The sequence below is a fragment of the Rattus rattus genome, chromosome 8, assembly GCF_011064425.1.
Source record: "Rattus rattus isolate New Zealand chromosome 8, Rrattus_CSIRO_v1, whole genome shotgun sequence".
Lineage (NCBI taxonomy): Eukaryota > Metazoa > Chordata > Mammalia > Rodentia > Muridae > Rattus > Rattus rattus.
In genome coordinates, this window is record NC_046161.1 from 38,357,034 (window position 1) to 38,382,669 (window position 25,636).

At 51.7% G+C, this 25,636-nt stretch overlaps 1 protein-coding gene across 1 annotated transcript in view; it reads left to right on the forward strand.

Moving 5' to 3' along the window:
• Nectin1 (nectin cell adhesion molecule 1) overlaps positions 1-19,160 on the forward strand; it is a 63,243-nt gene extending 44,083 nt beyond the window's left edge. Inside the window, exons 2-6 of the mRNA XM_032909463.1 lie at positions 2,515-2,865; positions 3,337-3,639; positions 3,918-4,035; positions 5,601-5,752; positions 15,167-19,160. Of these exons, the coding sequence (XP_032765354.1) occupies positions 2,515-2,865; positions 3,337-3,639; positions 3,918-4,035; positions 5,601-5,752; positions 15,167-15,711 (1,469 nt within the window). The 3' untranslated portion in view covers positions 15,712-19,160. The remainder of the gene's footprint in view (positions 1-2,514; positions 2,866-3,336; positions 3,640-3,917; positions 4,036-5,600; positions 5,753-15,166) is intronic.
• The last annotated feature ends 6,476 nt before the right edge of the window (positions 19,161-25,636 follow it).

Genomic DNA, 25,636 nt, shown 5'->3' on the forward strand with positions numbered 1-25,636 from the left:
GGTCTCTAGAGGAGTGGAATGGGGAGCAGTGTGCTAAAGTGACCATGTGCTAAAGTGATCTTCCCAGGAGACCCCACCTCTCCACCACACAGAGGAGGCAAGGATCCCAGGTCTCTTGGAGCTATCCTCCTGCCTCTGGGTTGGTGGAGGGCCTGCTATTATTGATGATCAGTAAACTGGAGATGCAGGATAAGAAGTTCACAACTGTGGTCACTTATCAATGACAGGAACAATACAGTCACATGACAAAGATGCTGCCTTAGGGACTTGTCACAGATGGAAAGAAGTGATAGATGGGCAGAGCCTGGTCTGGGGTGGTTGCCCCAGACTAGCGCCAAGCTCAGGTTAAGGAAAAGACTCTTAGATGAGGAAGCTGGGTAAACTTTTGTCACCCAGCTGCCTGCTTCTTCCAAGGAATCTCCATTCTCTTGGCTGCCACTGCAGTTTGCCCAGCGATAAATATTTGCTCCACTAGAGAAAAGGAAACACGGAAGCCTGCTGTGTAAGCCAGATGCTGAGCTGGGCTGGGCTTTGGGAATTCAGGAAGGAAAAGAGTTCCCTGTAGGAGTTCATAGTCCAGGGTAGAAGTCTTGGGTATAAACAGCCATAGTCTGAAACAGAGAAGCTGCTCTGGGAGGAGCCTGGAGGACCAGACTGGGCAGCTTTCTAACGGAAGGGCTTAAGTAAGCCTTACGGGAGCTGAAGGGGAAGGGCCCTCCTTGCTGGGCATCCCCAGTCCCTTCTCCAGATTCCTGCCCCTTTTCCCCCATGTCCTCTCTTACTATATGCCATCTGATTCCCCAGCAATGGGTAAGGAAAAGGACACTGGATTATCTGACTCAGATGAGGGGACTAAGACCCAGGAAAACTAGCTAGGGCTCTTCTTGGAAAGCAGAGCTCTCGGCCCTCATACAAAAATGGCGGCATGCTAGGTAGGATGACTGCGCCACCCGCAATCCCAGCATTCTGGAGGCTGAGGCAGGAAGAGGCTTAGTTCAAGATCAGACTTGACTGTGTAGATTACAAGGCATCATGGGAGGGCATGAGGAGGTAGAGCTGGAGGGTAGCTCAGTGGTGGAAAACTTGACAGGCGTGAGCAAGGTCCTGGACTCCGTCCACAGAACCAGACAAAAGGGAGAAAGTGGGGTGTGTGTGTATGTTCACTAACATGGGACACTGACCTGTACCACTCACTGAAAAGCAGCATTTGGAACAATCTCTACACTATGGTTCTGATTTTGTTTAGTTTGAGGGGTTTTCTTCCTTCCTTTCTTTCTTTCATTTTTTTCTTTCTTTTATTTTTTCTTTCTTTCTTTCTTGTTGGTTTCGTTTGGTTTTTGTTTCTTTGGGGATTCTGGGTTTTGTTTTGTTTTAATTAATGTAGAGAGGTAGGGAGTGGGTAAAGTGCTTGCCACAAAAGCATGAGAATCACATTTAGGGTCCCCAGCACCCACACAAATGCCAGATGTTCATAGTGGCCTGCCCAGAAGACAAAGCTGGGATCCCTGGAGTGGGCTGGCTAGACAGACTAAGCCCATCTAGGTCCAACAGAGAGACCTTGCCTAAAAATAGAAGACTGAGAAACTCATGCCTTTACCTCCAGCACTGAGGAGGCAGAGGTAAGCAGATGTCTGCAGATTTGAAGCCAGTCTGCTTCATACAGCAAATTCTAAGCCATCCAGGACTACATAGGAAGACCCCGTGATAAATACATAGGTAAATAAACAAATAAGAAAAAGAAAGAAAATATGTTGGAACTCAATTGAGGAAGAGCTTTAACAACAACCTCAGAGCCCCATGTGGATGCGTAGCACATTCTCATGCAAATGTATAGAGAGAGATCGGAACCAGGCATGGTTGTGGTATGCATGAAGGAGGCCAGCACTCAGGAAGCTGAGACGGATGAGGAAAATGAGCTCAAGGCCATTCTGAGCTACAAGTGAATGATGTCATTGTCTTCTCAGTACTTTTCAGAATTATCCGGAGTGGGATTTTATTATTAAATTCATTTATTTATTTATTTATTTAGTGTGTGTGTGTGTGTGTGTGTGTGCGTGTGCGTGTGCGCGCGTGCATAAGCCATTGTGGGTGTGCGGAGGACAGAGAACAATTACAGGGTTTTGAGTATCAAATTTAGGTCACCATGCTTGGGAGCCAGTGCTTTACCCACTGAGCCATCTTAACAGTCTATAAGTGGTCTTTATATCAAGTAATTTATCTATTTGGGAAGGGGGAGTGGAGTGGATGAAATGAGTTTCACTTGTGTCGCAGGCCGTTGTTCTAGAACTTCCGGTGTAACCCAGGCTCGACCTAAAGCCCCATAGCAAACTTCCTGTTTGGCCTCCCAAGTGCGTGCGGGGGTTTGAGCCACAAGCCACCAGACCCAGTGATTATTTCCATAAGAAGAGTTATACACGTAATGACTGCTGTAAGCGCCAAAAAGCAGGGGGCAGAGAGCGAGGAGTGGGGAGTCGTGCCCGGTGCTGACCACTTTCCCATCATCCCGTCTTCCAGGCACTCACACGCAGGTGGTGCAGGTGAACGACTCCATGTATGGCTTCATCGGCACAGATGTGATTCTGCACTGCAGCTTTGCCAACCCACTGCCCACTGTGAAGATCACCCAGGTCACATGGCAGAAGGCCTCCAATGGCTCCAAGCAGAACATGGCCATCTACAACCCAACGATGGGTGTTTCTGTGCTGCCTCCCTACGAGAAACGAGTGGAGTTCCTGCGGCCCTCCTTCATTGACGGCACCATCCGCCTCTCCCACCTGGAGCTGGAGGACGAGGGCATGTACATCTGTGAATTTGCCACCTTCCCCACGGGCAACCGGGAGAGCCAGCTCAATCTCACCGTGATGGGTAAGCTGCCCTGGGCCTCTTTTTTCTTTTTCTCGATGGCTTGGCCATCTTTAACATGTGCTTCCGTGGCCACAGACACCCCTGTTGGCTTGGCACACACATATAAGTCCAGGCATAGTGCCTCCCACTTGACAATTCCTCAAGGATTGGGGTGGGGCCTTTGGACAGGGACAGACACTGTGTTTAGGTTGGGACTCCCACCAAGGGAATTACTTGTGTTGGAGCCTAGGAAGCAGCCAGGCGCTTTAGACACCATGGTAAGGAAGGAAGCTGAACACGCCAAGGCTCTTAGAAGCCTAAAACCAAGGCTGTTTATGCAGCAAGGAAGGCTGGCTGGCCTGAGGGACTTCCCAGGAGAAATTCTGGGAAGGGCTTTTAGCAAAGCACAGCTGAGAGTCAAGAGATGACCAGGGTGGGTCCCTAGCAGATACCCAGGCAATTTCAACTAATGCCATGGTGTTGCCCCCACAGCCAAACCCACCAACTGGATCGAGGGCACTCAGGCTGTGCTTCGAGCCAGGAAGGGACAGGATGACAAGGTCCTGGTGGCCACCTGCACCTCAGCCAACGGGAAGCCTCCCAGCGTGGTGTCCTGGGAAACGAGGCTGAAGGGCGAGGCAGAGTACCAGGAAATTCGGAACCCCAACGGCACAGTGACCGTCATCAGCCGTTACCGCTTGGTGCCCAGCAGGGAAGCCCACCGGCAGTCCCTGGCCTGCATCGTCAACTATCACCTGGACCGCTTCAGGGAGAGCCTGACACTCAACGTGCAGTGTGAGCCACGGCCAGGGGCCCTTCCTCTTCTGTCCCCTAATCTCTTCCCGCTACTTTCTCTTCCAAGATACTGCAGTCTCCCTGTCCCCTCTGTCACTTCTCCCCGTCCTAACCTTTCCCCTTGCAGCTTCCGCTGAGGTCCCGTGATACCCACTAGTTCTCCAAGCTACTCCCATGTTCTCACCATCCTCCTTCCTTAACTGTGCCTTCTATCCCTTCCCTGTCTGTCCCACTGACCTCGCCCTTTTCCAACATCCACCCCCAACCTTGCCTCACAGATGAACCTGAGGTGACCATTGAAGGCTTCGATGGCAACTGGTACCTACAGCGGACAGATGTGAAGCTTACGTGCAAAGCAGACGCTAATCCGCCGGCCACTGAGTACCACTGGACCACGTGAGTGCTGCAGGCTGGCTTGTCCCCTGAAAACATCCCACAGAGGCCCAACCACCCACCTCTGGGGAGTAAGGAGGATTAGAATCTAAGCTCAGATTTTTCCACAGGGGTTGGTTTAAGAGACCCCCCGCCCCAACATGCACACACATACTTTGTACTCACACCTCAGCACTGGAGTGCTTGGGTTTGGAACTAATAATCCTGCCAGCAGGGGCTTCTCTCATAACCGGCTTCCCTTCTCTCCCTAATAAAGAGTTTTGTCATTTTCGTTTGGTGATTCAGCCTGAGTCATCCCACCCCGGTTCCCACTATTTATTTTTATCAAGGTGTCCCCTGGGAAGCTGGTGTTCTGGAACACCCCAGTCTCTCTTTGTCCCTAGTCCTTCAGCAACCCCAGGTTCTCTGGGTGGAAGTAGCAGCGGACCCCCATGTCCCACTGTCCCGTGCCTGGCTTTTACAGTCTGGTTCTTGACCCTCAGAGAGAAACAAACCCAGCCGCTCTAGCCGACTTGAATATCTCAAGCGAGCGTTCTTTCCGCAGAGAGCTAGGGACGCAGACAGGGTGTGGTGGAAGCTAAGAAAGTTGACATGTGTGACCAGAAGGCAGCAGCTCAGAGTGAGTCTAGAGGGTTTTTTTTCTAGGCAGGAGAGAGCCCTGACAGGCCCTCCCTGTTAGCTTCCATTTCTTGGCACAAAACTGCTTCTGAAGATGAGGTGGGTGGGACCTGCTGGCCAGTCAGCCCTGTAGCCAGAGTGGCTGCCGGCTTACCTGGAGAAGAACGAACAAGAATGAAGGTGCCCACATGGAAACGTCTTAAGACATACCCAGCAATGGCTAGATCGTCAATGAGAAAAGAGCTCAACCAGGCCTGTTTGTCCATCTGACTAGCTTCTTCAAAGGCACTTGGCCCCAGTGGCCCCACTAGAGGAGAGCTATCTAGGGTCAGGACCCCAGTATCTCTGTTGTCAGCCCACTACCCAGGAGGCAAAGGGCCAGCAAGAGGACCCAGGAGCAGTAGAACTCTCCTGTAGCCTGCAGGCCCAGCTGGCTCTCGCTCTACTGCTTCCTAGCTGTGTGTCCTTGGCCTTGGATCTCCGGTTTCGGGTTTCGTCTGTGATGTGGGAGTGGGACCCACCTGCCTTGAATACATTTCAGCGGTTTGATGATCAACGGTGAACCGCCAGGCATGGTAGCCCAAGTCCTGTAATCACAGCACCACAGGAACCCAGTCAGGGTTACTGCAAGTTCAGAACCACCCTGGATCGCTTCTCGGCCTTTTGGCTAAGATCAAGTGCAGAACCACCCTGGGCTACATAACAAAGCCCTGTCTCAAAACAAAAAGAAACAAAAACAAAACAAAAAAAAGACATAAATTACTGAATACCACAAGACTGTGAGATGTGAGGGGGGATTGTTGTCACTCTCTTCCTCTATCCCAAACAGACCCTAATACACACACACAGCTAAAAGAGCTGGCAGATAGCACTTGAGCCAAGTGGATGCCCTAGGAACTTCTTGGGTCTGAAGAGTCATAACCCTTCACTGTGTCTCCCAATATCTATAGGTTGAATGGCTCTCTCCCCAAGGGCGTAGAGGCCCAGAACAGAACCCTCTTCTTCCGGGGACCTATCAACTACAGCCTAGCAGGAACCTACATCTGTGAGGCCACCAACCCTATTGGCACCCGCTCTGGCCAGGTGGAGGTCAATATCACAGGTAGGAATCTTCAGCCTCCCTGCCGCTCCCATCCTCAGGTTCCTCCGTGGCTGCACCCGCTCCGCTCATTGCATCGGGATGGGAAGTGTGTGTCTTTTCCTCTCTTGCTTTTCTGGGGTTCAGGCCACGATTCTTTCTTTGCAGTTTTCTCTTTGCTTTACATGGGGCTAAAGAGTGCAGTCAGAATGACCCTCAGCCAGAGAGGACAGGAAATGCTGTTTTCAGCTGTGGAATTTAGGAGCTACAGCTGAACGCTTGCACCAGGGAATCAGGCTGGCTTGGTGGGGCAGGTCTGCTGACAGAGCCCATGACCTCCAAGTTCTACAGACTGGAGGTGAGAAAACCTGTAGGGCTGCAGGATGAAGCTAGCCTCAAGCAGAACACAAGACAGCGTCGTGCATGGAGGCTGGGGCGTGCACGCTCCCTGAAGGCATTGGATACATATATCTCCAGACTGAATTGCTCTTTTCCCAGATCTTTCTGTCACTATATGAGGGATGTGTGTGTGTCAGTCTGTCCGGGGAAATAAGCACTTTGATGTTCTGCGGGGAGACCTCACCTGGGACATGACCTGAGCAGGCCTCATCTGTATAATGGGGGCAGGGTGACCTGCCTTGAAGGAAGGGTTGCTGTCCAGTGACACAGAATGTAGGTCACATAACCTAGCAGGACTCAGTAAGTGGCCAGGGCTCTGTGATTATTGTCCCGACCTCCAGAATTATCCTTGTCATTAGTGGGAGGGAGCATCAAAAGAAATGCACCAAGGAGTAAATTGCCACCAAACTTCACAACGGAGAGTGTCTGTAATATCAGACCTAAATTCCTTTGTAGGCTGAGAAAGTGTCACAAAGAACCTCTGAAAACAGGAAGGGACGTCCCGCTGCCACCAAAGGAGACAGGATGTAACATGTGCAGAGTGACCTTGGGCTTCAGGAAGCTAGGTGATGGTCAGAGTTGTAGCTAGACACAGGTCTGGGGGAGCCTGAAGACTTTGCTGGCTCTGAGTCTCTATCTCAGAAGTGAGATCTCAGCTGTGGGTAGGCTCCAAACACATCTGCACAGAGAGCAGCTGGAGCTCTCCTAGCACTGCACTGACCTGTCCTTGGGGCTGTCTTGTTACCTAGGAACAAGAAGGTGTGGTCACTCACTATTTTCTTAACTCCCCACCCCTGACTCTGAGACTGTTTATAGGAGCAGAGGTGCCAGGGCTGGAGACTGGTGTCAGCCGAGGTGACAGGCCAGGATAGGGTTTGGGAATTCCTATAGAGTGGCAGACATGCAGAAGAGGACTGCCACACACTTCTCCCTTCTGGAACAGTTTGGAGCCCCAGGGGCCTGAGCTCTGACCCCCTAGACTATAGGGTTGGATGAGGAAAAGCACAGCCACCTCCTATGAGGCGTCACCTGGGACATGACCTATGTGTGTATGACCAGTATGTCACTTGAAGGCCAGAAATGTGTTCCTATAAGGACTCTTCTTGGCTGTGTGGCTTTAAATAAGTTCTTTGCCTCTCCGAGCCTGAGCTTCCCAATCTGTAATGGGGAGATAGTCAAACTTATATTCCGTTCTCCGCCATTCATATCCCCGTATGGATATAAGGGAGTGCTGGAGTGGTCCCTCCAACAGGATCACCAACATCACCACAGCATCCCACTCTGCCACCCAGGCACTCTGGGAAAACGGCTGACTGGAAATTTGGAGGACGTAAGGAGCCCCAAAGCATCTTCAAATCAATGCTACTTATCAGCATGAGTAGACTGACCAGAAACCCTGCCAGGGCAAGTGTGCCCAGCCTCAGAGCCACAGATGGCAGGAAAGGGGCATCCTCCCTTTTCTGAACGCCCAGGAACAAAGGCAGTGGACACAAGGAAGGGCTGCTCCCGGGGCTCAGGTCCAGGAGCAGAAAGGAGGAAGAGGAAACTAGCCATGAGGAAGAAGTTGCCATGGGTACCCAGTACCGGTCGTGGGACCCGTAGTCGGGGGCGTAAGTGGTAGTGTGTGGTCTTCTGCATACAGTTCCTAAAGTGTGATCAAGATCAACTGATCTAAAACCGCCCAGAGCTCCAGTTGGAAAAGGGTCGTCCCAGGGCTCTGTTATTGGCGAATCTAATGCCAGGAGCCAAGAGCCAAGAAAGCAAGGCAGTCCTTGAGCTGCTAGGCTCAGGAGCTGAGCGTCAGCCCTGCAGGGAGCAGCTTCCAGCCTCTCTGAGGGATTCAGCCCCATGCCCTAAGCTTTTCCAGTGCTGTTCGTTCTCTAAGTGGCAGACAACCACATCGCCCTTCTCCCCACACCAGCAAGTGCCCTCTGAAATCTCTGGGGACCACCCCAAGGGGCACAGCTGGACCCTGCGCTGCCAGCCCCACTGGTCTAAGGGCAATGCATGAGTGAGAAGGGTAAGTGGAAATTTAATATTTCATCCTGACCATCCTTTCGGGTAATAGCTTTGCCCTGGGCACATCTGGAGAGATGAGTGGCTATGGTGGGGTAGGGAGGGAGAACATGTAAGGTCAGGAGCTGGAACAGCGATGGTGGGTATGGAAGAAGGGCCTTGAGAGACTCTGGAAGGCTCTCAGTGAAACAGCATAGCAATCCCAGGGGGCGGGAGGGGGGGGTTGACTGTCAGATGGCTGCATGGTGGCACCAGGACACCAGTTAAGTAAGGGCTGTCACAGTGAATGACCCCTAGTGTGAAATAGGCCCATGCTGTGGCCATAGGGAGGAGAAAGCTGAGTGGACAACCCAGGGGACTTGTGGATGCAGTTAACAGCATCTGGCCACTCAGAGAAGCCCATTTGCAAGGCCCTTGTGCTGAGAAGCAGTTTCAGAGTCCTGGGTCAGTGGTACCACAACATAGTAGTCAGAGAGCCCTTCTTCCACAAGGGCTAACAGTCAGGGTGGGGAGGGTTCCAGGATACAGCCTTGACCAAATAGGAGTAGCTTCTGCCCTTAAGGGTGTTAGGAGGAAAGTAGCAGATTGGCCTCTCGCCACTCCCAAGAGCCGGGAGGGAAGCCACTTAAGTTCACTGTGTCTGTCCCAACTCTTACTTCTGGTGATGTCTGGGCTCATCCCTTGGGCATGCCAGTCAGGCCAGTTCTTTGGACCGAGGTTGGTAGGCCTTCATAGGGAGTGTCTCTTCGCGTGTGCGTGCCCAGACATGACTGTGGGTGTGTTCTTCTGTAAGCATGTGTGAGCCAGTGTGAGCAGGCAAGCCACTGTCTGCCTGCTGAGTGTGCAAATGGAAGCCTGGGGCTATGCTGAGGGCAAATGTGCTGTCTCCGAGCCTGCAAATGGCGGTATGTTTGGGAGTCTGAGGATGCAGCTACATCAGTACCTCTGGGAGTTCCTCCTCCAGCTTGCAGGAGCCCTGTCAGACAATGTAGGACCACACTGCTGCTTCAGCTATTAGAAGAGGACAGCATGCGCTTCTCAGGGTATGACCTTAAGCCTTCCCACTCTCAGTGGCTGGCCTCACTGCATGCTGGGAAATGTAGTTCTCACAACCTCCTGGCTTGATCTGATGTAGGTCACTTCCTGCCTGTGAAAACATCCGGCATTGGTTGTGGAAGCAAGCCCGGACATTTCCTTTGACCCTAGATCCTAGTTCCAGACTATAAACCCTAACTCTAGTTCACCTCAGGTCCATCCAAAGCCCCTCACACTGGGCCACCCATCTTTGTCTCAGAACTGGGGACCCAGACTGAGATGTTCCATTGCCCTGTGGTCCTGTCCATCCCAGGCCCCCAGAGAGAAGTCTGCAACCCTTCTGAAGCAGGGCCAAGTGAGCCACTTTGTAAAAGGATGTGAGAGGAACCAACTGGGTCCCCAACAGCAAGAGCAAATGACCCCAGTGTGACTTTTCCTTCTCCACCCAGCTGTGGCACTTGTGACTCTGCTTCTGGTAAAAAAAAGAAGCTGCTGGCTGACCATGACCATCAGAGGAGAGCAGGGGAGGGATTAAGTTCCCGCAACTATCCCTTCCTTCTGTCTCCCTCATCTGGCGCTTTTATTTTGACAGCTTAGCCCTCCCTCTGCTCCACACAGACCTGACCTTAAAGTAGTTGAAATATCCTGGGCTCCCCCTTGGTCCCAAAAGATCGCCCCAGGAACAGTAAACCTCATTAGAGCTTAGGAAAAACGTTAAGTAGAGGACATGGGCAGGGAAGGTCAGAGGTAGAGAACCAAGCATAATCTGCCCCTAAGCCGCTGCCCCTACTACCACGATTCCTATAAATGAGGTCCCCAGTGTGTCCCAGGTTTACTTCATCTGTGGCCCGAATGCTGGCTCTGCTAAGGCAGAGCCATGGCATGAGAGAATGTGTCCTTTTATTCAGCAAGGATTAAGAAATCCTCGCCATGTAATCTAGGCATTTGGGATAAATCAGTGAGCAAAGCAGACCGAACTCCATCCTTAGGAAGCTTATGGGGTCCTGAAGGGGACATGGGAAAGGGAACAGTGGGATGGAGACCACTGTGCTACCGGACTTGTACATTGCAATTTTAAATATGGTAGATGAGGAAAGCGTCCCTGAGGAAGTGCTTTTCAACCCAAGCCCTTGAGGTGCATGATGACAGTGCATGATCGTGAGGCTCCAGTCATGACAACGAGCCCTCAGCCTTCAGAAAAGCAGGACAAGATGGCGTCAGAGTTTGGGAAAGGGGTCAGGTCATGGAGACCATTCCAGGCTCTGTGGCTTTGACTTTCCAGACAGAGTAAAACAGAGTCAATTAGGGGCTCTGGGCAGGGTAGCAATGGGATGTGACTTATACTTGAATTGGATTTTTGCTGGCTGCTTTATCAAATGCAGCCTATCGAAGCAAACTGGAGAACGCGGTTAGGTGTCGATAACCATAAATAATCCAGGTGAGAGATGGTGGTGTCTTGGGTGAGGGTCTAGTGAGAAGCGCCTAGATTCCAGATTTATTTCGAAATATAATTTACAGAGTAGTTTGGGACACCGACCATTCTCATCAGACAGATGATACAGCAAACCCTGTCATCCTCTGATTAGTGGGGTCAGAAAATCCAATCTAGCTGAGTTTAAATGTAAGACCACGGCATTTTTCATTGGCTCTTTGCTCGGAAAGCAGGAAGGTAACGACGGCGGAACTTACGTTCTGCACAGCCACCATGCTGCAGTGAGTCAGCGCCCGCCAGAGGACGAGCGGCCACTTCGCCCAGCTCTTTCCTTATTCTGACTGGAAGGAGAACCAGAACCAACTGTGGTTAATCATAACAGGCGCTTATTAGCAAAGAACTTGTAATTAATAGACTTGGGTCTGACCTTGTTTAAAATACGGCATAGGATGCAAGCCATCGGTCCATGTGAAGTCTACAGGGAAAAGTTAAACGTGAGCTACAGAAACGAAGCACGAGGGAGGCGTTGCAGCAGGGCGTGGGGTGTAAGCAAAGGCTTGTTTGTAGTTAGGGACTCACTTGAGGCTGGTTCTCTATTCCCAGCTACTTGGGAAGCTGGATCGCAGGTTCAAGGACAGCCTGAGAAACTTACCAAGACCATATCTCAAAATATGAAGTAAAAAAATGGTTAAGAGTACAGCCTGGTGGAAGAGTACTAGCTTGTCCCAGGCTCTTTGTTAAAACCTTAGTTCCACATACACACCCGCAAACCAGAGCCCATTAGATAGCAAGCATAATGTATTAATCAACCTTCTGGTACCTGTCATAAAATACCTGAGATAATCAATTTAAAAAAAGGAAAGGTTTGCATGCCTTTAATCCCAGCACTCGGGAGCCAGAGGCAGGCAGATCTCTATGGGTTCAAGGCCAGTCTGGTCTACTACATAGTGAGTTCCAGGACAGCTAGGGATACATAGTGAAATACTTGTCAGGGGGTGCGGAGAGGCAGGTGGGGGAGGGGAGTTCATTCTAGCTCACAGTTCCAAAAGTTGCAGTCCATGACTGATTGGCCTGTTGCTTTAGGGCCTAGGATGAGACAGTATATCACAGAAAGAATGTGACTGTAGAATGAGTCATTCACCCTGTGGAAGCCAGCAAGCAGACGAGAGACAGGGTCGCCATAGCCCTTTCATGGCTACACCCCCAGTGACTGAACTTCCTCCCGCTAGACTCCAGCTCTGAAGGTTCCACACCTCCCAGTAGTGCCATGGGCTAGCAACCAACCCTTCAGCACTGGGGCCTTTGGTGGGGACAGCTATCCACATCACAGCAGTCAGCGATGAAGGTGCATGGTAAGAGTGTGGCAGGCCAGGTTCTAAGTCCCAGCAGGCAATGGGGACTTACTGCTGGTCTTTGAGATAGAGTGGTCGTGTCTTTCCAGTGGGGATTAATCTGCCGACTGGGTAGGGCAGCCAAGAGGGTAGAGACACAGTAAAGGTGAGAGGCCCAAGAATGTTGTACCACAGCAAAACCAAGAGAAGAACGATGAGATATTAGAGGAGTCAGAATGGACAAATGGTGGTGGCAGTGGAAGGCCAGGAGAAGCCTGGTGAATGGAGAGAATGAGAAGGGACAGACAGTCATGTTGGAACAGGTCGGAATTTGAGTTGGCAGTCCCAGAGGTTTCTTGACTCTATAACCCAACTGTTAGTTCCCCGGCATGGCCCTGTGGGTAGGAAGATGGGGTCAGTCTTCTGGAAACTGGGAATCTTTCCATCCTGTGTATGTCTGTCATATTCTAGGGTATGGGGGAAGGCGAAGGGCTCTAGTCTGTCATCTAAGCCAATGTTTCCCAAAGTGTTTGTCCAGCTGTTTTCGCTGAGCTCTGAGTAATGCCTCAAGGTTCCAGGAGGTGCAGTTTGGAACACTTTCCCAGAGACCTTCAGAGATACAGTTCTGCAGCTGAGTGGGAGCTTTGTACTTGAAGTGGCTTGAGAAGCTAGAGGGTCACAGTGAAGTCACAGAATGGAGATGAGCTTTGTCCTTAGCAGAGACAGGGAGGCCCGTAGGTCCAAAGATAAAGCCTCCACAGGGACAACTGGTGCAACAGCGCAGGTGGTTACAGAGCATTGAAAGGAAAAGCCAAGGACCTGGGGCTCCTCATCCCAGAAGGCGAGGGGAGCAGTTCAGAAAGGCAGGCTGGTCCTTCCAACGAGACGCCTCCATTACTACCTTGGCCTCTCTGAGCCCACACCATCATCCTTCAAGGCTGGGCAAAGTCTAGCCTCCAAGAAACCTTTGTGAAGTGCATGCCTCAGTGTTCTCATTCTCCTATACCCCTGAGCACTTCACTGTCCTCTCCCTCCATGTCTGCTTGCTGCAGTGACCCCAGGCATGTCATCTGGCTCCGTAGCAATGCTATGACTAGAGAGAAAAATAGTTGGGGTATACATGCTAACTGAATAAGGAAGTAGACAGGTGAAGATGGGCCAGGAGTGGTGGCTCGGAACCTCAGCGGTCGGGAGGCTGAGACAGGAAGATCGCAAGTTTGAAGCTAAGCTGGGCTAATGAGACCTTGTTTGAAACCAACCAAGCAAAGAAAGACACAGAGGCAGATGTAGAGGACTGTATCTGATACTGGAGTTGAAGAGGCAGGCTGAGAATACAGATAAGCAAGGTACATCCTTTCTAAGGACAATGAACAGATGGGACCCAGTAAACCATGCTGAGCTCTCAGAGAGGGTGGCAAAATAGGCATTCAAAACAGTTATCAGTAAACACTTATGGACCTGCACTCTGTGACCTGCACAGAGGACACAGTGGTGGCAAGGAGGGACCCAAATCCTCCTTCGGGCTTGTGCTTCTTTCTGCCAGCTCCAGGCTTTTAAGAACTTCTGGGCAGCCACAGCTCAACCATGTGACCTCAGGCAAGTGTCCCCCACCCCATCCCCTTTTGGGGCCCCTGTGTTTTCAGTAGGCCCTTCCAGCCTGAGCAACACGAAAGCCTCTTCCCCCATCCAGAACCTCCGCCCTGCTCCTGCCTGCTTGCCAATAGCACCCCACACACTCACATGGGGCCCATGGGAGACGTGTGATTCCGATGGAGTGAGTGATAATGAATCAGGGAATGAGCTGGCTGCAGCAGGCTTCCAGGAGCAGATACATGGGCCCAGACAGACCGGGTACCTTGGTCTTGGCCCTCCTGGGCCAGACTGGGAAGAGGACTGGACAGCAGCCTTCCTGACTTGCCCCTATGTCTACACCCCAGCGCTTTACCGAAGCCAGTCATGGTCTGCGGTGCCACCCTGTGGTGGTGCTGGGAACCATCTCCCCGTGTCCTGCCCTGGGACCTCTTGGCCTCTGGCCTGGCCTGGTCTGGCTTCCCATTCACTCATCCACCTCCCAGGCCTAGAAGGGGAAGGAAAGAAAGAGACAACAGAGTTTTAAAAAAGGTCACCCACCCCTTCCTTCCATCTTCTGGCCTTTTTGTCTTTTTCTGCTTTTATTGCCTTTTAATTTCCACTCTGCCTTTTCCATTTCTGACTTTTTTTTCCCCTTTTTTTCTTTTTGTCTTTTTTTTTCTTTTGAGACAGTCTTGATCTATAGCCCAAACCACTCTTGAATTTATAGCAACACCCCCACCCCCTGCCTTAGTCTCTCAAATCCTGAAGTTACAAGTAGGAGCCATTATGCCTGGCTCAGACTGTCCCTGTTATCAGCATGTCCTTCCTCACACATTTGTTGTGCCCAGTAAAGCCTGCAGGCCATCAGACGTGCTCTCGCATACGTATGCTCCTGATCTGTGACACACATGTAGTCCCCTGTTATCCCCTTTCTGCCCGTCCCTGCTCTGTGCCTACGACCTGTCTCTTTGGGTGTTTCAACCCTGTAGCCCAAGCTGGCAATCCAAACGTGTCTCTACCTTGTCCTGCAGAGCCAGATCACAGCCAAAAAGTCACAGCATTCATTTGCAGCACATTGGCACTCACAGGGCCTCAACTGAGCCAAAACTTGGGAACCCATTTTCCATTTGTCTTGAAGGCAAAATAAATTAGTCTGGAATACCTACTAGGCTCCTGGTGTTGGGACAGTCAGTTACTTCTACATGTGTTTATATGAAAAAAAAAAAAAAGGCAATATGATTTCTAATTGGTTGAGTGGCCTTGGGTAAGTTAACCTCCCTAGTCTAGTCTTCCCCTGCACTGAATAGAAATGGAGGATGGTGACAGTGAGGGACTCACAGTTGGGTACATACAGATGTACCTCTGCACCATGATGGGATAGAACAGGACTGATGCCACCTCCAGGGAGGTCAGGATGGAAGCTGGGTGCTCTGGGTACATTAGCTGCCTCTCATCCTCTTGCCTGCCTTGCTTCCAATGCTGCAGCTGACCTCAGGAAGATGGGGTGCTAAGGGGTCTTTGGAATCAGAACTGCTCAAACTTGGGGTGTGGAATCCTGTCCTGGGCTTTTCCCTCCCCTGCCTCCCTACATCTCTGCTGACTTCTGAAGAACAGACACTGACACTATCCCCTCCATCTCTTTTCCTTACCCAGAATTCCCCTACACCCCGACTCCTGAACATGGGCGGCGCGCGGGGCAGATGCCCACAGCCATCATTGGGGGCGTGGCAGGGAGTGTCCTGCTGGTGCTGATTGTGGTTGGAGGGATCATAGTGGCCCTGCGCCGGCGCCGGCACACCTTCAAGGGTGACTACAGCACCAAGAAACACGTATACGGCAACGGCTACAGCAAGGCAGGAATCCCCCAGCATCACCCGCCCATGGCACAGAACCTGCAGTACCCGGATGACTCGGATGATGAAAAGAAGGCCGGCCCATTGGGCGGGAGCAGCTATGAGGAGGAAGAAGAGGAGGAGGGCGGTGGAGGAGGCGAACGCAAAGTGGGCGGCCCCCACCCCAAATATGACGAGGACGCCAAACGGCCCTACTTCACTGTGGATGAGGCTGAGGCCCGTCAGGACGGCTATGGGGACCGGACTCTGGGCTACCAATACGACCCTGAACAGCTGGACTTGGCTGAGAACATGGTTTCTCAGAACGACGGGTCTTTCATTTCCAAGAAAGAGTGGTATGTGTAGCCCCGCCTTCTGGAGCCTCTGTCTGTGCCCACTTCTTCCTGGCCCCTACCCGCACGCCCCCTGACCAACCCCACAGCCCACTGCCCCAGGAGCTCCACAGAGACTTGACCAGCTGCCCTAAACCAGCCCCAACCTCCTGGGGAGCCAGGGGAGCTCAGGGCAGATCCCACTTGGCTTCCTTTTTTTTTTTTTTTTTTTTCCTCCCTCCCCCCACCCTTTCCCCATGGTGTTGTGTTCGACCGTGGCTTTGGTGTTGCTGTATCTTTCCTTTAAGGACCCCTTCCACTGCCCTATGTGTAGGGAGCCCTGTTCTTGTCTTGTGTGCTTGGGCATCCCTCCAGGGTTTGGGGAGCCAGTCCTCTCCCACCCCCCAACACTGGAATTTGTTTGTGTTCTCTTCGTTGGGAATGGAGGGCAAAGGGAGCTTCAAGAGGAAGCGCACCCTCACCCCCATCCCGTATGCTGCTCCTCTTCCCAGAGAGAAGTAACCCAATGTCCCCCACTAAGCTGATGCAGCCAGTGCACCTAAGAGGTTTTAGAGGAGTTCTCAGTGGTACCCAGGGGAGTCTTGTGTGTGAAATAATGGAGCCAAGGGAGGGTCCTGGGCAGTGTGTTTTCCTGGTGAGGGTGGTTTTATGTTTTTTTTTTCTTTCTGGCCCCCAAAATGGAGTTGGCCTAGGTCTCATATACCCCTCTCCGTTAACCCCAGTCTGTTCTCTACACAGTGGGTGACCCCAGGTGGACTCTACCCACAGTTCCTACATGTCTCTGCCAACACGTGCACACATATCCATGCACACATCCCTGGGCCTATGCCAATCTCTCACGCCCTGCCCAGGCTGAACACTGCCCGAGGCTCACCCCTCTGCCCCAGCTCTTACCCGTTCCCAGCTCAGGAAGGGATCAGCTCACAGAAGCATCCAGAGACAGCTAGGATGAACACCACACACACACACACACACACACACACACACACACACACACACACACACACACTTCTGCCACTCTAAGAGTTCAGTGTCACTCCAACCTTTCCTTACAGTGTACAGGTTTCTCAGATGTCTCCTTATCTGTCAAGTGCTAGCAACACTTGACTCTTCTGGAAAGTCAGGGCTGGGGTCCCGGGAAGGAGCATGAGGCACAGAAGTACTGATACGGAGAAGGCGGCTTTGCAGGAGCTCTGCAAACATAATCGGGTAGACCGAAGGGACTGCTGGTGTCTCATAGGGGAAGGCTGGCCTAGATGCCACGGCCCTCAAAGAAAGTGCAGGGGCCCCCAAGAACTTGCTGCTTATCCATAGTCCAATTCCTGCTCGGTCTCTCCTGGTGCCATGCTGATCAGAGGGGAGTGTGGAAGGGCCTTCCTTTGCATGCAGACTCCCTCTCTGAATGGGATTCTGGCTTCATCGGCCATTTGGGGCTGGGGCCTTCCCTTGAGTGCATGGAGAAAGGTCCCTCCCAGCCCTCTGTCCCCAAGCTCAAAGTGCCTCAGTTTCTCCATCTGTGCCCCCCCCAGGTTACCCTCATTCTAAATGGGCATGCCTAGGGCCTGCCTGTCAGAATCTCAGCTAACTCAGCCCAAGGTGACACTCACTGAGGGATAGCAAATGTTGGGGAGAGGGAGGTAGGCCATTCTGTGCCCCACGGGCACTGACCCACCCTGCCATAGGCTTCCTAAGGGAGCCCCAGCCCCTCACCCCACTCTTCCCTGGTGCTGCTATTAAATTCCCAGTCCAAGCGCCATCTCTGACGTCCCACAGCCCACCAGTTGGGGCCTTCTGCCAGGCCCTCACTGCCCTAGTCCCAGCCCAGGCCGCCCAGTAGCCACGTAGCAGAAGTCTGAAGCCATGTCAGCCCTGGGGCGGCTCTCCCCTCTTGGCATTGGGGACACTGGATGGGGTGAAGTTTGGAGACGATTCTGGGGCCTTTCTAGCCACAGGGCGGAGGAAGATGGAGGAGCTGGGCTGCTTCTCCCAGAAGTATTAATGTCCTTCCCATGTCACAGCTCATCCTGATCCTCATGCTACTCCGTCCCTCTCCTTGGTCCCCTTCTTCCCAAGGCAGGTGGCAGAACCTTGACTGCCCCCATAGGGGCATTTCTGTCCCTCTGGGGCCATAAGACTAAAAGACTCACCCTCCACGTCTCTCACCTTTCACAGTCATCCCCTATCCCTTGTCTTGTGATGAACTGAGGAGGCCCTGGGCCCGGACAAAGCACCTGAGCTCCCTTTACAGACCTGCACGCCTTTCCCCCAAGCAAAGCACAATTTATAGGGTCCATGCAGCAGGATCTAGGGTCCCCAGCTGTGGCACCAAGCGCTTCCAGGCAGCTGCCATCTGGGCTAAGAGAGAGCATGAAGCAAGGGTCAGTAGCTGGGCCCAAAGAGGGGGGCCTTTCTTTGCCCTGTGTTTGTGGGGCAGTGGACACAGCTGGCTGACAGGGTAGCAGAGAGGAGGGCATTCTGCTTCACCTTCCTGCCTCCAACACAACTGAGCTTCTGCCAGACTGCAGAGAGTGAACTTGGTGTGTTACCTGCCCAGACCCCTCCAGTTGTCGTCCCTAGCTGCCCTCCCCCTCCTGTCTCTCCACTGCCCCTGGACCCTGCTTCCCTACAGATTTTGGTATTGTTCTGGTGTGCAACAACCCTCAGAGTCTCTTTTACCAGACGGACCTGAAAAACAGCAACACACGATTAGTGAACACATGCCCAGCACACCGACACACGCCTTCCACAGGCCAAGCACAGGTGTGTGTGTGCACAAATACACACGAGGAACGAACGGGAAACCCGTACTAATGCTTGGGCCCCGAGCCCTGGGAAGGCACACCCTCTGCCAGCCACCCCAGCGTGCCCCAGTCACTGGTGCAATAAACTTCCTGCCGTCCTCGAGGTGGGAGAATCAGGACTCATGTCAGGTGGGTGAGGCCACCCCTCTGAGCCCAGTAGACACTGCATTCCCTTTCCTGGGAGGAGGGGGGTGCTCCCAGGCCTCTGGGGGGTCCAGGTAGAGACTTCCCCAAGCCTAACTGCCAACTGAAACCCTCTCCTGGTGAGGGCAGGTGGCTCAAGCTGACCTGGGCCAGAGATAACCAGAGGTGAGGAACCCGCCTCACTGATGCTGCTTTCTGACCCTGGCTGTGAGGAATGGGCTGGGAGTGAGGGGGTGGCTTTTTCTTTCTTTTCTTTTTTTTTTTTAATAAATGGAAACAAAATCCAGGAGGAGCTGTCACCCTCACCTGAGTGTGACTAAGCTTCCTTTGCTTCAGTTTCTATGTCACTGTTTTCCTCTTTGGTCCCGGGGACAGCCCAGCAGATTCTCCTGGTCCTGACCTGGAGGGGGGAGGGGTTGCCCTGCCCCCCTTTTACTTGTATTAAAAAAAAAAAAGATGGGTTGAAAATGTACTGAGAAAAAAATGTACTTTTTTATAAATAAAGTGTTTAAAACAAGCCCAATTGCCTCTTGTCACTGCAGTGGGGGGGGGGGGAGCAAGAGAAGGACACAGCCAGACAGCGGGGAAGACAAAGGAGGCACCACAACAGAGTACCCGATTCTATAATAGGGACTCATTGAGGGGCCACAGTGGCCACCTTGCAGGCATTGTTGAGTCCTTGCAGGCTGCAATGGAGGCATCCTTCTGTGAGAAGATATGAGCTGTGCAGGGCACAGGGAAGGGATGGCTGGCATCTGCTGGCTAGAGCCAAGGCATGGGGGTGCAGGGTAAGATATAGATGACAGAAGTACACAGCTGAGGAAAGCCTGCTCTGGCTAGTGTCACAGGCAGCCCCTGCTCCAGAGCTCTTGTGTCAATCACCACCCCTCCCCAGGTCCCTCTCCTATTGCCCATTTCCTAAGAGTCACCACCCCTCCACCAGGTCCCCTGTGGCTCTGAGGAACACTGCAGTGGAGTGCCTGCTGTGTTAGATCCCTGGAGACAGAAGAGGGGGGTTCCAGCCTTGCCTCTTCTATTCTGAGGACACAGCCCCATCATCCCAGCAGCTCTCCCTGGTCCTGGCCCTTCTCTCCCAGGGGGCTGGTTGGGGTAGCTCAACTCTGGATTCTCCAGTCCCTCCTCCTCCTCCCCATGCCAGCACCATCTGCTTCCCATCTCCTGGACTGGAATGCAGGACAAATCGACCCAGAGGGTGGGAGGGCAGGGGCTTCAGGGACTGCTCCTTCCTACCCACCCCTGGTAACATCTCTTCACCATGATCCACACCGTAGATCCTCGGGCTCCTGGGGAGGGGATGGGGTTAGGGACAAGGACCACAGAAGCCAAATGGATTGCTTAGAGAAAGATCTCAGGTCCACGTGGGAACAAGGCCACCTCCTCCACACCTAAGACTTGAGCAGTACAGAGAGGCAGAATCCAGCGTAGAAGAGGCGGAGCCCACAGCTGTTGGCAGCTGGCTGAGTCCCTCACCGGGGCTGAGCTGTGTTTAGGGTGTTGATATTCGAATGGGATGCAAATTGGTTGTCTGAGCGTTTATTTCCTCAGTTTTTCAGGCTGTCTGTTTAAGTTAATTTTTAATTTGTGGGAGCAATAAATGCTTAATTACATTATTAATATATTGGAAGAGAGCAGTGGACAGAACACCCTAATTGGCATTTAACTAGAGCGTTCCGCCAAATTAGCCAAGACTTTCTCCAGCTTCGAAGAAGGAGGGCAAGCCAATTAGTCTCAGACACAGCCTCTGTGGGTGGAGCTTGGCTCTGGAGAAGCCAGGCCACACCTTCCCCAGGCCTGAGGCCTGATGCCTAACTGAGGAGGGCAGCATCTACACTCAGCTTCCTAGTTGTATTCGGGCTTAGGAGAAACTTCATACTGGTTAGTTAGACCACGGGGCCTCCTTCTGTCTAAACTTAAATCTTTGACCAATGCCCCAGACAGATAGAGCAGGGACCCCAAGGCTAGAACCCGAGGCAGCCCCTGCCTGCATAAGGCAAAGTGTGCTTCCTGCAGGCCACCATCGCCCATGCCCAGCTGGCAGACCATTCTCTGAGCAATTCTTCTGAGTCTGTTGTAGATGACTAAGGAAATAAACTTGACCTTTAGGAGTCCCATATTTGATCATGTAGTCTTTCACATTTTGGGTCACTAGAAGCCAGGTCACTTTGCTAGTCTGGTTATCCCCATTCCAAGAATTCAGAGCACCAAGGAACCTAGGTTCCAAATTAGTCGTTGGCCTTCGGGCCGAGAACTATGGCAGCGCAAGGCTGTGGCTGCAGAGGATGAGAATTACCCATTTTGTTTGAGTGGACGCAGCATGACCTTTTTACCTTGACCTTGAATACATAGGGGTTATGCAGATATTGGTGGGTCTCAAGTACTCTGGGCAGACGTCAGACCTTAGCATCTTACATTACTTGTTCCAATGTGACCATGCTAGTCCAGCCTCCTCATTCTGTATGTGGAGAGCTGAAGTCTAGAGAGGAAGCTAGGGATAAACCCAGACATAGCCTGTAAGTGTTTATGAGCTCACTCATGGGGAGGGCCACCTCTGAGAGTGGGGAATGGGAAGTGAGGTGTCAAGAAACTAGAGGTGGGGAAACAAGTTCCTGTTGACCAAGAAGCAATACAAGCCCCCAGTGGAGCATGAAGTAGGCATGCGAGAGCTACACTGAGCATTGAGTAGAGGTGCCAGTCACAGACTCATCGAGGAAGACTTCCTGGGAAAAATGTCAATGGATGATCTAAAATAATAAGGGGGCCAGACAATGGTGGCACACACCTTTAATCCCAGCACTTGAGCATGCAGATTTCCGAGTTCAAGGCCAGCCTGGTCTACAAATCGAGCTCCAGGATAGCCAGGGCCACACAGAGAGAGCCACACCATAAATAGCACACACACACACACACACACACACACACACACACACACACAAAGTGAGAAGGACATGGATGACAAGACAGTGGAAGGCCTCTGGTGGCTGGAACGAGCACCAGCTGGACTCTGTACCTACCTCCAGGTCCAGCAGCTTCTAAGGAATAGTTCTTGGGTTTGACCTGGGTGCTAATTTTTATGGTCCTCAAGCCCTATGCTATTCTCCCCCTGGTTGAGGAGCTTTGATGACAGCCATGCCCAGGTCTTTAGAAGGCTGCTGTCTCGTTCCTCATCTGTACCAACTCCTAGATGACAGAGGCACTGGCCCTCTTTTTCTCTCTCCGACAACCACTCCTTTCCAAGTACACACACACACACACACACACACACACACACACACACACACACACACACAGAGGGGGGGGCAGAGACAGAGAAACAGAGACAGAGACAGAGACATGCACAAACACTCCACATCGCCTACTCCACTCCACCTCTGGCCTCATCATATCCAGTTCACCCTGAACTCCAGGCTAAGACCAGGACAGGAGTTGGTATGTCTGCCTTGAGAACGAACACAATAGCACCTTTTATGTACACCATGAGCTCCAGTGAACACAGATTACTTAATCCAGAATCACCCAATGCATTAATTACTTGCCTTGTTGCTTTGACAGAATAGCTAACCAAAGCAATTTAAGGAAGAGTTTGTTCTGATTCCCTGTCTGACTGTGAGGTTCTTCTCAGTGAAGGAGTCATAGGGTCAGGAGCTCGAGGGCTGATGACATTGTATCCACAGTCAGGAAGCAGAGGGAATAAGTGTTCATGTTCAGTTTTTTGTTTTTTTTTTCACTCGGTCTGCGGCCTGAGCCTAGGGAATAGTGCTGCCTACATTTAGGATGGATCCTCCCAACTCAATTAGCCAAATCTAGATAATCTTTCAGAGGTACACCAAGAGATGTGTTCCATAATGATTCTAAATCTTATCATGTTGACAATCAAGATTAGCCCTCACAGTTGAGGTTTTAAAACTCCAAACTTGGCCCCAGGCAGATAGAGGCAGAACCTTGGCGCTTGGGAACTTTTAATATGCAATCCCTAAACAGTTTAGGACAGTTTAAAAGACAGCCAGATCCAAAGCCTCCAACATGACGTGGTGAGCATCCTCAGGTGTCAGTCATGAAGAAGGGGAGGATCCTGAGATAGGAACCTGACTAAGCATGATGATACTTGACTGTAAGTCTGTACTCCTAGAACTCAGGAAGCTAGGTTGGATTGTGAGGTCAGGGCAAGCCTTGGATAGAAAGCAATACCCTAGTGTGTGTGTGTGTGTGTGTGTGTGTGTGTGTGTGTGTGTGTGTGTGTGTGTGTGTGAGAGAGAGAGAGAGAGAGAGAGAGAGAGAGAGAGAGAGAGAGGCCATTGGCTAATAACATGTGTAGTATCTTGAACAGCAGAGTAGATGGGTAGTTAGGTAACATGGTAAAATAGGGGCTTAGGTACCAAATATGCCATTATCATCATTATTAACCCCCTTCATCATCATCCTCCAAGACATAATGTCCTGGAAGATGATGTCTGTCACAGAGATCATCACCTGGAGGCAAATAGAGGGCCAGGGAATAGCTATAGCTGTAAGCAGGTATTCTGATGTTACCCCACTCCTGGATGTGGGGGCTCTGGGAACTTTCCAGAAGGAGCTTCCATAGGTCCCCTGTGAATGAAGATTCCGGGACTGTGGGGTTGGAGGAAGTGAATGTGCTTCAAGAAGGAAATTGACAGTTCCCTTAGGGCCCAGTTAGGGACACAAGAAAGGACCCTCATGATAGAAAAGGGGAAGGTAGCAATGCTTATACCCTTTCTGCCCTTTTCCCTGCCCTAAGGGCCTGAGAAGGCTTGTATTCCACCATGAATGAAAACGTTTGAGAGGATGGCTGATTCCGACATCATGCAGGTCCCCTGACCTCACAACCTGTTTCCTCTCAACTGAAGGATCTAGCCTCTCTTGGTTAACTTCCTTTCTATTGTTGGGGTAAAACGCCATACCCAAATGCAACTTGGGGAGGAAAGGGTTTATTCATTCATGCGTCCACACCACGGTCCTTTAGCTAAGGAAGTCAGGAGAAGAACACAGGCAGGAACCTGGAGGCAGGAACTGAAGCAGAAGCCGAGAAGGAGTGCTACTTTCTGACTTGTTCCCCAAGTTTTGCTCAGCCTGCTTCCTTAACATCTCAGGACCACCTGCCCATGGGTAAACCACTCACAATAGGCCAGCCCTCCCACGTCAATCACTAATTAAGAAAATGCACCCCAGCGTTGCCCACAGGCCAATGTGACGGGTACATTTTCTTAATTGAGGTTTCTTCTTCCCAAATGACTCTAGCTTCTGTCAAGTGGACATAAAACTAGCCAGCACATGAGCTCTTTTTCATTTTACAACATCCTTAGGTCCCTCAGCCTCAGGAGAATCCCACAACCTACAAACCGAGGAGCAACAAATAATGGACCCACACAAGTTGCCCTCCTCACTGGACTGTAGACACAGGAGAGGGAGAGGTCGTCTACCTCATCTCTAGTGCTAAGCAAAAAGGGCCCTACAGTAGGTGCTCAGTAGAACTGAAGGCACATGAATTTGTAAAAGCAACAGCCAAAAGAGACCTTTGGGTCACACAGCCCAACCTCTCCAAAGGCAAGGCAGGGCTATATCCCCAAGCATCCAATGGACACCTCTGTTGATAAATCAGCATAGCTCATGGTATCCTGGGTAACCCTGCCTTACCCAGGGCTGTTCGACTTACGGCAAGATATTCCCTCCCCAAGTCTCACCCACTGATTTGGACACACAGAATAATAACTCAGCCAGTCTCCTAGGATAGCCCTTTGGATATTACGAAACTGTTTACCCAACTGCTTATCCCTGACCCGAACAGTAATCATCAGGCCACTGAACCCCACAGCAGTGAGGCACCGGCCCTTGGGAGGCACGCAAGGCTGGGCTTACGTCTTGGTGCAATTGGTCAGCAACTCTGGGAAGGCATGGTCTCCAGGCCAGTACAGAGCCAGCACTCAAGCTGGCATCACCCGGCACCTGTCCCCTCCAGACTGCAGTGACAATGAGGTGTCAGTGTGGGATCATCCGCTGTAACACATATACCACTCCACCATGGGACCGCTGAGGGTGGGAGGCTGTTTGTATGTAAGGGCAGGAGTCTCTGAAATCTCTATGCCTTCCACTCGGTCTCACTGTGAACCTGAAATTACTCCAAGAAATGAAGTCAATTCTTGACAATCCCAGTGTTCCTGGGGGAACAAAACACCATCTCCCTCTCATCCTCATGGGCACAGACAAAATATTGTTTGCCTGCAACTGTGTGACCAGGATGAGATGACAGTGCAGGGGTGGGAAATTGTGTGCCCTCTCTGATGCTGACCTACCCACTCTTGTGCCACGGGCACAGCCAAAGCACCTGACTTCATAGCAACGGCATAGGACACAGAAAGGCTCGATCCTGGTGGTTGAGTTTGAAAAGGAGGAAGATTGGGAGGAAGGGAAGATTAGGAGGGCAGATGGATGGATATGTGGATGGATAGGTGAGGGTGGATGGGACAGATGGGACAGACAAAGGGATGGACAGAATGGGTGAGTAAATGTATGGGTAGGTGTAAAAGTCTAGGCTTTTCTATGCTGAAATAATGACACCGAGACCTGGTATATTTATTAGTGAGCCTCTTGCACTGTAGCTGGGCAGGGTTCTCACCTACCATAACCTGACCATGCTGCCTGCCACCCAGTCACGTGCCCCGTTACCTGCCTCTTAGTCTTACCCTGGCTGCCCCTGCTCCATCTGTCCTCTCACAGCGACTCTCCCTGGGGACCTCATGGGGAATTGCCTCTTTCCCTGGGACCTACCGAGAGACCCTCTCAGTGGGATTGAAAGTCCTCCCTCCTCTCCTGCCTAGTTATTGGCTGATCAGCTCTTGGTTAACCAATCAGAAGTGATGGGAAATTAATTTTACACAACACCGAGACAGGAGATGCTTGACAGTGCCAACGTTGGACCAAAACAAGATCTCTGGGCACGATAATCAGCATCTGAATACA